We start from the raw sequence: 12,792 nt of genomic DNA, 5'->3' as shown, positions 1-12,792 counted from the left end.
GAGTGAAGGGGGAGGAAACAGCAGACATTCTGGTTGCTTTTTCAAACTCTTTCCCATACCCCGATTATAAAGATGCTTATTACTCTTCCCCATCTCTATAGTATGGGAATCCAGACTTGAGTGAGCTTATTACTGATGTGTGTGTGTGTGTGTGTGTGTGTGTAATTCCTCAGGTGAACTGGAAAGTAAAGGAGTTGGGAACCAATGACCCAGCATATAGCAGTCACTCAATAATATTGGGGAATGTGTGGACATAAGGATATGCACTGGTCTTGCAATGGGAAGACCCACTTTATTCTCTATGTGCCCTTAAGAAAACCTCCAAACCTCTTGGGCCTCAATTTTTCTTCTATACAGTGAGGGTTGGACAACATGTACTTCTAAGCTCCTTCCAAGTACAGTGTTATTATGGTATGTTATGTGATTGACATAGCCAAATTGTGTGTGAATGTGGAAAAGGTAGCATGAACCCAGATATTGGTGATAGATACACAGAGGATAAATGTGGGGAATACTTTAGTAAAAGATTCAACATTTTCTGTCTTCAGTTTTCAACAGTATTGTCAGCCAGATAACCCAAAGATCCTTCTGCTACAGAATATGTGGACTGCTTCACAAAAAGTAACAGACAATTCCTAAAGTGTTTAACTGAGCTTGCAAGAAAAGCAAGAAAATCTACATGGATCAAAACAAGGGAATTGAGATCAAGAAATGTTAAGTTTGAGGTGTGTTAAGACAAGCCCCGGAAGGTATGGGGAGGGAGTTTATTTCTTGTTTGTCCTGACCTGGCTCCTGACTGGAATAGGAGGAACTGCCTCTGAAAAATTATAACTACTTGAGCTGGAATTTGAACTCATAACATCTGCATGGTACAGGAGCCCGTAAGTGAAGAGATTAACAAAAAAATCTATGGCTATCAGGTGATACTCTTAGAGTGCCTGACAAAAGCAAATATAAAACTGCTCAGGAGAATATTGGCCAAACTATATTGATATTGGGCATGTGAAATATGTAAAACAAATCCCACCATTATGTACAAGAATAATGCACCCATAAAAATATGTAAAAAAATAAGAAATTCTGAAAATGAATAAAAGCCTTAAAAAATAACACTCAGGAGAAACATGCCTTCAACCTAGACACAATGTATTGCTGACCAGGGAATCCCCAGCAAAGATTAGCTCAAAGCTAAAAATCACAAAACATAACAGAAAACAATGTACCATGAATGAGAGTAGATAAGACCCTGAAAAAATATCCATAAGTTCCATCAGGTCTAAATGATAGCCTGGGTATGTGGGGGAAAGGAGGGAACAAAGGGAATTCTTACAGAACTGTAGTTATTTAGGCAAATCTAGGGAACTAAAGACATTGTCACTATTAATAATAATTGGGTATATGGAAGAATGATTTGATTTTAGATTGTGTTTAAAATAGTAGTGGGATATTCATACTGAGATGGCCCTTGGGGCCTTAGAGTTGACTGACTTAGAAGTCATGTATGTATGGGTGACAGCAATGAATGTGCTCTCCAAGAACATGGTTGAAACAGGAAAGCAGCAGCTAAGAACTGAGTCTGGGGAAATGCCCACATTTTGAGGATCAGATGAAAAAGAGGAGTAAATAAGGAAGATGAGCTCTCTGACAGTACCTAATTCTGCTTGGATCTTGGGTTTGGGGTGATTTTTTGATTGTTTGATTTTAATTCTCTCCCTTTTGGCCTAACATTCTCTTCCCTAAAAATCCTTAGGGGAAGCTTCAATAAATGAGGACATAGGAGGGATTTCTTGTCTATGAGTTCTAGAACCAGGATGGGCTCTGGTACCAGGACTACTAAGTCACTTGTTTGGAGTTCCATTTTTTGTCTCATAAGTAATATTAGGCCTAATATTAGAGTATGAGGACAAGATCGGGCACACTTGGGTCAGCACTTGATGGAATAAAGCTGGAGGGAGCATGGGTGGTGATTAGAAGGCATGGCCAGTCTGCACTTCCTCCTTTGTTCAGGTTGTGTGCTTTGGGGTCATTTACTTAAAATATGGGCCTTTATGCTCTTCCTTACCCTACTCAGTATGTAAAGGTGAATTCAGGTGGTCCATGCCTAAGAATGAAAGTTGTGGTCATTTAAATAGTAAAATAATAAGGGTCCCTATTACCTTATGTCTCCAGAAGCTACCACTTATCTAGCAGTGCCTGACAGCCCATCATTTGAACCTCTCCATAAGGTTAAACATTGCCCTCTGCACACTACTCTTCTAGAATGTCAATTCCCCTAGAAGAGGTAAAATCAAATTCTTTAGCACAAATTAGTTTCTTAGATACAAGGTATTCAGCCTTTAAGTGAAAGCACTTAATACTTGGGGGAGAGAAAAAGGAATCCTCTGGATTATTTGATTTCTCTGGTCAACTAGTCTGCAGGAGTGGAGGGGTGAAGAAGCCAAAGGATCAGGAGTTGTGTTAGTCTGGCATCAGAGAGCTGTGGGCTAGCCTAATTCAAAGCAGCTCAGAAGGGAAAAGAATGAAGACTGCAGGTATAGGTCTTCTCCCTGCCTTAGCAAAGAGGAGTCACCTGGGAGGGGAGATGGGGTGCATGGTAGGCTTTTTGTACTCCAACTTCTGCTCAAGGTGACCAAAAAGGAGAGTAAAATCTTTGGGTAGGGAGTTCAAAGAGTAAAGGAGGGAGGCCTACTTTCCCCATTACAGTTACACTTTCTTCCCCACCCTCCTGCCTGCCACTCAAAAACATGAAGGTTCACTTGGAGGGAAAGCTTGGAAAGGGCAGTGGCAGTGGATGGTTGGACAACAAGTAGCCTTCTGCTTCCTGGAGAAGGTTCTTTATGGAAAGAATAAGGTGACCGCAATCCTTGGGGTAAGTAAGACCTGCTCCTTGCTAGACTCAGGTGTAGTCCAGCTGAATGCTGAGACCCTTTGCCCTGACAATATGTGACTTTTGAACAGATGCGTAGGCTCAGGCTGGAGTCTCTTAGGGTATGAGGACAAGATTGGGTATACTTGGGTCAGCACTTGATGGAATAAAGCTGGAGAGAGCATGGGTGGTTGATTAGAAGCCAGCCACTCATGGCCAGTCTGCACTTCCTCTTTTGTTCAGGTTGTGTGCTTTGGGGTCATTTACTTAAAAAATGGGCCTTTATGCTCTTCCTTACCCTACTCTGTATGTAAAGGTGAATTCAGGTGGTCATGGAACACTGGGTATTCACAAATAGCACTGAAATACTGCAGCCTTTTGCGGCTTTGGCTACTGCCTAGCGCTCCCTCTAGTGGCGAATTCTGTTTCTTTTTCTCACGTCCCAGTAGGAAACCTTTCCTAACAGGTCAGGTACCTCCAATCCGGGGTTGGAAAATGAGAACTGGCTTTAGAGTCAACTGTTTGAACTCTGCTTCTAGCTGGGTTACTCAGCAAATTATCTACATTGCTCCCTCATCGTGAAGTGGGGTTTATGCCTGCTTCACTTTAAAATGAGGATTAAGGAGGACACCATGCACAATGTTTAACACCTACACCTTTAAATCACTTTCTAGTTCCAGAAACACTTTTAGATCTTAGGTCAGCTGTGATTAAATTCATTCATAATTCAATACATATTTATTGAATGCCTACTATGTGTCACAGTGCCTGGTAGGTGTGCTTGACAGGTGTGTAATGTGTTCAGGGCCTGTAACCCATGAACATGGGGATCGCCTTTGTCTTCTGGCACATGCTGTCCTGGAGAAGCTGTTTGTGGAAGGGTTAGGAGCTTACATGGCAGATTCAGTAAGCTTTTAGCACAATAATTTTAATTGCAAAAATAAACAGTTTTGTCAACTGCTTGAGAGTAGCGTCTGCTTTACAAAAATTAACAACAACAAAAAGGAAATAACCCCAAAGCAAAACGTTACATCCAATGGCTGCTGGAAACGACATTGCTGTACAAAGTCCCGCGCGAGACCGGCTCGGCGAAGCCCCAGCCTGTCTGTGGGGTAGGGGTATAGAGGACGGCGTGGGGTGTGAGCCAGTTACAAAAGACTATCATGAGTCCCAAGGAAGTGCCTCCTCAGTGGGTGGCCTGAGAGGACTTTCCCCAAAGCGGCTCACAAGGAATACAGCGCCTGAACAGCGGGAGCTATCCACGGAGCTGGTGCTGAACGGGGCAAGTGCAGCGGGAGCTTCAGGGGAACTGGAAGCAGGACCGGAGGCCGGCCCCGGGGCGTGCGAATAAAAGGTGGGAAAAGAGCAGGGAGGGGGGACGGACCAGATCTTGTTGTGCGCGCCGAGTGGCGGCGCCCCAACCTACAAACCCAGCTCCTGCTCACAGCGCAGCGAAGGAGAGGCCCAAAGAGTAAAACCCGAGGCCCTTAAGCCGCTCCTCCGCGCGCGCCTTCTGCTTAAGGTGCACCTTGCTGTGTCGTTTCTTCTCATCGCTGCGCGCGAAACGGCGCCCGCACACGTCGCAGGCAAAGGGCTTCTCGCCTGTGTGGGTGCGCACGTGAGTGGTGAGGTGGTCGCTGCGGCTGAAGTTGCGGAGGCAGATGCGGCACTGGAAGGGCTTGTGGCCAGTATGGATACGCAGGTGGCGATTGAGCTCGTCGGAGCGCGCGAAGCTCCGTACGCAGCTTTCCACAGGACAAGCAAAGGCCTTGGCATGTGGCCGAGGGCAGAAGCAGCGAGCGCTGCACTTGCCTCCTCGGCGCCCCTTGCGCCGCGCCTTGGCAGGGGGAAAAGGGGCCGGTGGCTGCACGGGTGGTGCAGTCACGCCACTGCTCCCAGGGATGTCGGCCACAAGAGGTTTGGGGAAGTCCGCGGTGGCAGTGCTGCGAAGGCCCAGTGGGGAAAGCTGAGGCTGTGTACCGGCCAGAAACTCTCCGCCGTCGCCGCTACTCCCTCCCTCCCCACTAGGAGGGGTCAAGAGCCCCGGGAGGCCCTCGGCCCCATCCCCTAAGTCACCTGGGGCCAGCGGGAAAGCGTCGTAGGCCCCGGTGGAGTACAGTCTGTTGGTTGGACCCGCCGGCAGCTCCGCAGGACAACTGATGGACAGCAGGTCCTCGATCTTGGTCCCTAATGAGGGGAAACGAGCTTCGGGGGCGGCCTGGTAGCCTCCCTGAGACCCACAGTTTCCTGGGGCCCCAACAGAAAGCAGCTCCCAGGGTGCGTAGGGACCTTTGAAGGCCGAGGCAGCGTCCAGCGCTGGAGAGGCTGGAGGCGCCCGAAGGCCCGGCTTGACGTCGGGCGGAGAGAGCTGAGGCTCGTACAGGCACTGAGAGGGGGCGCCAGAGGAAGGCGAAGCCTCCCAAAACGCCTCTGAGAAGGCGGCCGCACTCAGATCCGGGGAGTACAGGTCCGGCGGACCTGGCAGCAAGGCGTCGGGGCCCGCGGGAAAGGGAGTATCCAGTGGGGACCGGGATGCTGCCGCCTCAGGGCCGGGGAAGGGTGCCAGGCCTAAGATGCCCGACATGAGGTTGAAGAGTGCCTCCGGATCGTGAGGATGTTCTGGTACTGCCTGAATGAAGAAGCTACCGCTGTAGCTGAGGCCAGGAGGGGGCGTGGGCGCGGGACCCTCCAAGAAGCAGGAGTCAGCCAAGTCCCCCCCGGCACCGCAGTTGCTCAAAGCCCAGCTCAAGAAGTCGCCTGCTGAGGAGGGAGCAGGAATCAGCTCTGGGCACACCAAAGGGCGTGCCTCTGAACCCTCAGTCCCTACCCGCGAAGCCCTTGGTGCACAACAACACACGCAAGGTGCCTTTTGCACATTCTGATCCAGCAGGGGCCGGCAAACATCCCAGGACACACATACAAACATGCACACGCAAAACACACGTGCATAGGCAAAAGGATACCTGGGTTCGCGCGCGCGCGCGCACATACACACACACACACACACACACACACACACACACTCACACAGGTTCCGGCGGAGGCGCTGGCGGCCTAGTGGGGGTGGGAACAGGAGTGCGCGCCCCATGACCCCCTGCGCCTCCCATCCCCCATCCCTATGTTTCCAGCGTCTCAACCCCTGCTTTCCCCTGCGTTTTGTCGCCGTCTGAGCACCCCTGGCCGCGCTCCTTACCTCCAGGATAGCCAGCGGTCGCGGGAGTGTCCCTGGCGGGCAGCCGAGGCAATTCAGTGCTAGGTTCGGCGCAACAGCCTTCGGAGGACTTGAGGAGGATCGCGTCGGGGCCAGAAAACTCACTAAGGTGGAGCATGGCGCGGCAGCGGTTGCGGGGCACTCGGGGCCTCGCCCGCTGGGCTTGAGGGCACGTAGGTTGCGGGGAGGCCGGCGGTCGCGGCTCCCCGCGGTGCACAGTCCCGGGCACCCGAGCTTCTGGCTCCGGGCGCTCACCTCTAGGAAAAGGGTCTGGGGGCCCCCGGAACCCTCGCTCGCCCGCGAGGGCCTCGGGCAGCGGCTCCTTGCCTCTTCAAAGCGCAGCCAGGCTCCCCCAACCCACAGCCCCCCCACTTATATAGCTGCGGCGTCGCTGGCTCCGGGCTTCCGACTCCCCGGGCCACTGCCATTTCGGGAGGCCCCGGCCCTGCCGCCGTGACGTAAATGCCCAAACATGGACACAGGATGTGTGCCGGGGACTCCCGAAAAGGAAAGCTCGAGCTGTGACGTCGCTGCCGCTGCAGCCGAGCCCGCTCCGCTGCGTGCGGGCGCGCTCCCCGAGCAAGGAGCCCCGTGCGCGCCGAGGCCACGGGTGCGCCCGAATGGGCTGTGCGCTGCGTGGGGCCGAACGTCCAGTACGTGAGTTTCCCGCCTGGAGGTAAAGGCCCTAGGGCGGTGAGCACGCGAGGATTGTGAGATTCCACAATTTGGGGGTTCGAATCCGCTGTTTGTCACTTACTACATTTAATCCCTTCTGTGAATTTGCTATAGACAGAAACAGAACACTAGGCACATTCATTAAGTAAACCGTAGCGATTATCGCCATTATGGTTTTTACTAATGCCTGTTTTTCCATTTTCTTAAGGTTTTGTTTTGAGTATGTGTGTGTCTGTTCAAATTTCTGCTAGGTAAAATAATTCAAGTTAAAAAGGACGATACCATCACTTGCTACAGGTGTGTATGTGTGGGGGAAGTCAAGTCTGTACAAAAGAATAAATTATGCATTGAAAAGTTTGGGGCCCTCTTTGCCCCACCCACCTTCATTCCTATCTTCTAAGTTATCCACATTTAAGTTTCTAGGGTTTTTTTTTTTCAGAAAAATTTTATATATATGCAAGCATATACACTGTGCTGCAGTATAATTTTTTTTTTCACTTAAAATAGGAGAGAGGTTGCACCATATCCAAACACTCTTTTCTAAGGCCGTATGCTCCTTTGAAAGGGAGGACCATGAGTTAGTCAATTAGTGTCTTATCCATGATGAGTATGTAGGTAGTTTCCCAACCTTTTGCTTTTATCAGTGTTGTTGGAGTAATCGTCCTTGACTATATAATTTGAAAATACAGGTGAGACAAATTCCTGTGAGTGTACATTTGGGCCAAAGGATATTTAAATGTTTTCCAGAGAAGTAGGGCCAATTCCTGCTCACTCCTCCCTCATCCATAGGGGAGGGGAGGATTCCATAGACTGTTTTTCTGCTTTCATATAAATGAAGGAAGATTGTTCCCAGCAACACAGAGAAAATCTACGAGAATCATTTCCCTGGAATCGGCATCTGGAATAATCTGGTTCATCTGAAAAAAGAAAAAAAAATCCATAATTGTAAAGAGGCTGTGACTCTTGGCTGTAGAAACGTCAGAGTCAACTTCAGCAAAGAAATCTGCCTGCCTTCTCTCCTGAGTCTCTTTTCTGTTGTGGTTTCCCCTCTACCTCATTTTTCTCATTCTTTTTTAAAAATGTTCATTTTATCCTAGCTCACCTAACTCCTTTATGGGAAAAACCAAATGAAAGGATTAAGTAATACACGGAATACCTTTTTTTTTTCAATGAAGAGCTTCCATTCCTGGGACTCTGGGTTTTGGAAGGTCTGGGACTCCCCTTTCCTTTTTCTGTTCTTCTTGTTATAGTGTGACTGGTAGTGTATCTTCCAGCCTTCCCCATCTCTACTATCCTATTCTAGAGAGAGTGCCCAAGAATGCTCAAACCCCATCAAGTTGTCCTTTCACCCTTCATCCATTATGCAAACATCTATGCATTCAATTTCTCAATGTTCATTCATTCAGTATTCATTCCTTAAGTGTCTATTATGGGCCAGATGGTAGATTTTAGTTTTTATCCCATCAGAGAAGCCCATCTCCATTCCTAGCTATCTTTTTCCCTACCCTACAATAACCTTATAAGTGCATTCACAGAATATAATCCATCACACAGTCACCTGCAAAACATATGCTGACACACTTATAATGCATCTTCTCCTTGAGGCTATACTGGTTTTTATAATCATACACTTGTAGCATGTCCTAATAAATGGTCTCAGATATGGTATATATCCATGTAGGAAATGTAAAACCTCAGCACTTGTCTGTAAGGATTAGACACGCAGAGCACTATTTTCTTTATACTCAGATTCAGACTCAGGGTTTGAGTGTAATCCAAATGCATTGCCAAGACCAGGTGAGCCCTCACCAGACACGCAGGGCACACATGTTTCAAATCCACTCTGGCATCTTGCTGCCTGGGAAGGAGGGGGAGGGGAGGAGTTTGGCTGGGCTGGTGTCCAGGGATCCCCAGGTCGCCCGTCGGGCCAGATTGGCCAGCCCCAGGTTGCCCATCCCTTCTGCTGTTCTTCCCTCTGCCACAGCATTCCTCCTACTTCTTAGTCATGGATAATTCCCCTAGTTCTTTAGTGAGGTGCCAGGCCATTGCTGCTCTCTGCCAAGGGCTGTTGGGCTAGGTCCAAGTCACTCTTACTTGCTCTTGTTAGAGGCCAGGCCTTGGGGAGGGCTAGGGAGTAGGAGTGATGAGGAGAGGAGATGGGGGTGCAAGTTTGTGCTCTGGATATGGGCAGATCCACATCCCCATCTCTGTGTCCACCTTTAGTGGACACACATACACAGACAGAATGCTGCCTTTGGAGAGGCATTTGCACCTGTACTTGGTTCCTTAACAATGGGGAAAGAATGTAATGGGGGGGGGTTCTGAGTATTTTGCCCCTCTTCTCCCCCAACTTTTAAGAAAGAGCTTCTGGATCCAGGTGGAAAAATGGTCTTTGGAAGGGACTGGAAGAAAGGGGCTTAAATCTACCAGCTACACTTCAATCACGCTTTAAATATAAAAACACACATTTACAGAGGGGAAAAAGGGAAATCACATCAGCTGAATACTTTACAAACATCATTTAATCATAAGAAGAATCTTTGAAATAAGGAATTATAGATCCATTTTACAGATGAGGAAACAAAACTCAGTAAGGTTAAATGACTTGCCCAAAGTGACACTTCTATTCTGTGGTGGGGCTGAGAGTTGAGGCCAGGCTAGTCTACTGCATAAGATAACTTATGAAAAGATAATTGACTTTCCAAAGGGAATCACTCTGAGGTGGCTTTAGATGGAGGCTCTTTCTCTAGCTTTTCAAATTAGATATGCAAACACAGTCTGGCTAGCATTCATCCCTGCAAGAAGTCTCTGGAGTGAACGGCTAGGAGAGCACAATGGGTCACATCAGATGCACACTGAGGAGGAAGCCCTTTGGGGCTATTGTGGAAGTTGGTGGTGATAGTAAGGTGTGTATACATGTGTGTGCACACGAGTACATATATGCATGGCCATGGGGAGAATGAGAGGGAATTTCATATTTCCACAAAGACAGATGAGGGAAAGAGAGTTTGCTTTGTAGACAAGCACTGAACAAACACTTGCTGAATGAATTAATGAATGAATGAATTCATTCACCAACTCTTCATTGAGCATAACCCTTGGCAGGTGCTGGCAAGGTTATGATGCAGATGCTGCAGTGCCTGAGACTGGGAGATCTGCATCCAGGGGGCGAGGCGAGAAGGGATGGGCGGGTAGGATGGGGAAAGGCAGCCTCCCCTCTCTCTCTTCTGGGAAGGGCCCAGCACTGTCATAGCACTTGGTAACCACTGTTCCCTCCCCCACACCCCACCTTGATCTTTCTGCTCTAAATATCATTGTGTTCAAATAATAGTGTACATATTTTAAAAGACTCCAAGAAGACAGCTGCCTGGGAGTATTAATCATGAAGAGACCAGTGCTCCGTCTCCATGGCGACTCCTGACAGAGAGCTGAAGAGCAGTTCTGTGTCCCACTTCCTGAGGCCATGGAGATTCAGGGACACTGTATTCCTCACCCCTCTTTCCTCTCTACTGCTCTCCTCTTCCTCTCTTTTCTTCATCTCTCCTCCTCTCCCCATCTGCTCCCTCTTTTTTTCTTGTTTCTAAAGGGTTCATTTAAAAGCAGCGACAGGGGCGCAGTGTGGGGTCATCAGACTGACAAGGAACAAAGCCAATGAAGCAGCCACAGAGATGAAGTTAGCCTTCAGCAGTGGTCTCTGCCGTATCCAGCTTCTCTCTCAAGACCCCTCAAGTGCCCCCAGGCTTTAATGACCACTAGGCCAGGAGTCTGATCACCTGTCCATGAAGCAAGGGACCCACTGTCAGGGTTCTTCTCTGTCCTCTCTCTTCTCTACCCATGGCCAGTCATTGCTTTTTGCTTTGGGTTGTTATTATGATTTTGATTTTTAATGTCCACAAGGGTAACATGATTACTGGAAAAAGCAAACATTAAAAATTATAATATAAGGGGTTGGGGTTGTGGCTCAGTGGTAGAGCACTCGCCTAGCATGTGTGAGGCACTGAGTTCGAGCCTCAGTACCACATAAAGACAAATAAAGATAAAAAAGATTTAAGTTTTAAAAAGTATAATGTAAAAATTTAGAATATTTTCACAATCCTGACCCAAATATATACATTCAAGTAATTTCAGATTGTTTTCATGCATATTCATTCAAAATTCATTTATTCAGCATTTGCATTATCATCATTATTTGTATGAATTGTATCATACTAACTCAACATTATAACTACTTTAACATTGTTTCTTGTATAGTTTTAATTTTTTCCATCATTATAGGGACTGATCTCTTATATTGTTAATAATTACTCTAGAGTATTCTACCATATTTTTAACCCATAGTTTCCTGATTGGCACTATTTTAAAGAATCTGGTTGTATATAGCTTTTTATGTGTACTTGATGCACTGGTGGGGTAATAATATTTTAGTATGCTGACATTGTATGCAACTTACTGTGGGCACTATTTGCCAGGTATCGAGAACTTCACGTACACTCATCATTTAATCCTCATAACAACTTGATGATCTTTATTATCCTTATTTTATAGATGGGAACATTAAAGCATGGAGTTTTTAATAAATTTGCCCAAACTTATAAGGTTCGAAAGTGATGGTGCCAACTTTTGGACCATAGGTTAGATTCCCGGAAGGTGGAATTTCTAGATCAAGGGTACAAACCTTTCAAAGTTTATGTCTTGACAAACCTTCTTCTATAAAGACTGTTTGAATTTCTGGGCCATCCAGAAACATTTAGGAGCCAACAGGTAAGCAAAAAGAGGTATCCCAGTGATATTTTAATTTGCATGTAAACACCATCAGTAAGGACTGGAATCTTTTCTCTGGGCCCCGAATTTCCTTTTTACCATCCAAGGGTCAAATTCCTCACCCAAGCATTTGAGTGGTAACTTCCTTGTGCTCCCACAGTAGGCTCTGAAGGGAAGCTCTCGCATGGCCAGGGAGAAAGACTAGGTGGGGATATGGAGTGTGGGGACTTCTGCATCTTCCTCACTTTTGTTTTTTCTGTTTTGGATGATGATGGAAGTGGAGAGGAGGCGAACAAGGCGGCTGCAAGCTGTTTGGGCAAAGCTTCTTACGTTCTTCCTAGTATCTCCTAAGCTGCTCCCCCACAGGAGAGATGGAGGTTATTCTTTCTCCTGTCTTCCATTTTGCATCTTTTCTTGGGTAAAGTCAACATCAAGCAGAGCTAAGAGGTGGATGACTATAGGAAAGGTGTGACTAGGATGGATCCTAGGAGGCATGGAGAACAGAATGACTTCTCCATGCCACCAGGATTCAGAATCAGCCTCCTTTGTATCTAAGCCTGGGTCTCTCTTTATGGGTAATAATGGATTTGAATCTTGATAAATGTTATTCTTTCATCAGACAACAATGTTCAGAGCATTAATTTTCAATTCACATGTTGAACAGATGAAAAGGGGGCTAATCCAGCAGGACTGACAGGACTGTAGCTCTAGAGCAGTGCTGCGATCAGAATCAAGCCTGCTGCACCTACCTGGTGAACTTCTCCCTGTCTCCATACCTGGGTGCCTCCTGCTTTCTCTTGCTTAAGCTCATCTTGCTGTCTTTTCACCTCCACTTCCTTCCTATCATTCCATAGTTGTTTTTCTTTTAACTTCTTTGGAGTCCTGTTGAGAGCCACAGCCGAAGGGGCCCCAGCAAACTTCCAGCTGCCAGCAAACTTCCAGCTGCCGGCTGACGATTGGCTCACAGCAGCCCCAGCAACATCTAGCTGATTGGCTCCTCTGCGGTGATGCTCATTGGACTGTTTCCCTGCCCTTTCAGACCACGGAGCTGCTCATTGGGGGACTTTTTTGGCTCCGCCCACGTGACCCAGCCAATCGGCCTCAAGAGCAGGAGGATTGTGGGAGGTGGAGAGAAGCTTGTGTGGGAGAGAGAGGCTTGTGGAAAGCCGGTGGTGGCAGTTGAGGCTCTGAGGGTTTTTCCTGAGAGACTATTTTGTTTGTCGTGTGTGGTTCTAAAAATAAAGTTAGTTTCTTTTGACAAGTGGCTCCTGATTGTGCC

At 47.5% G+C, this 12,792-nt stretch overlaps 1 protein-coding gene across 2 annotated transcripts; it reads right to left on the bottom strand.

Annotated features, from left to right (window-relative positions):
• Positions 1-3,773: 3,773 nt before the first annotated feature.
• Egr4 (early growth response 4) lies at positions 3,774-6,452 on the bottom strand. 2 transcript variants are annotated; one of them, XM_046432344.2, is made up of 2 exons: positions 6,060-6,452; positions 3,774-5,626 (listed from the first exon to the last, which is right to left on the bottom strand). In XM_046432344.2, exons 1-2 carry the CDS (start codon positions 6,193-6,195, stop codon positions 4,308-4,310), a joined length of 1,455 nt encoding a protein of 484 aa, XP_046288300.1. In that variant the 5' UTR covers positions 6,196-6,452; the 3' UTR covers positions 3,774-4,307. The 2 variants fall into 2 exon arrangements, with proteins under 2 accessions (XP_046288300.1, XP_046288299.1); XM_046432343.2 differs by having other exon boundaries at positions 3,774-5,623; positions 6,060-6,253.
• Positions 6,453-12,792: the final 6,340 nt, after the last annotated feature.

The sequence above is a fragment of the Marmota monax genome, unplaced genomic scaffold (genome assembly GCF_021218885.2).
Source record: "Marmota monax isolate L192 unplaced genomic scaffold, Marmota_monax_Labrador192_F-V1.1 WCK01_AAM20220418_F8-fsc00106, whole genome shotgun sequence".
NCBI classification, from domain to species: domain Eukaryota; kingdom Metazoa; phylum Chordata; class Mammalia; order Rodentia; family Sciuridae; genus Marmota; species Marmota monax.
Note: the sequence above shows the minus strand (reverse complement) of the source record. Positions and strands in the feature narration are given on the sequence as shown.

Bases quoted from the DNA above. Each gene is read 5' to 3' on its own strand.
- Egr4 (XM_046432344.2), bottom strand. From the start codon at position 6,195: ATGCTCCACCTTAGTGAGTTTTCTGGCCCCGACGCGATCCTCCTCAAG. The intron at 5,627-6,059 runs GTAAGGAGCGCG...CTCCCTCCTCAG, and splicing joins GACCGCTGGCTATCCTGGAG to CAGGCGACTTCTTGAGCTGG.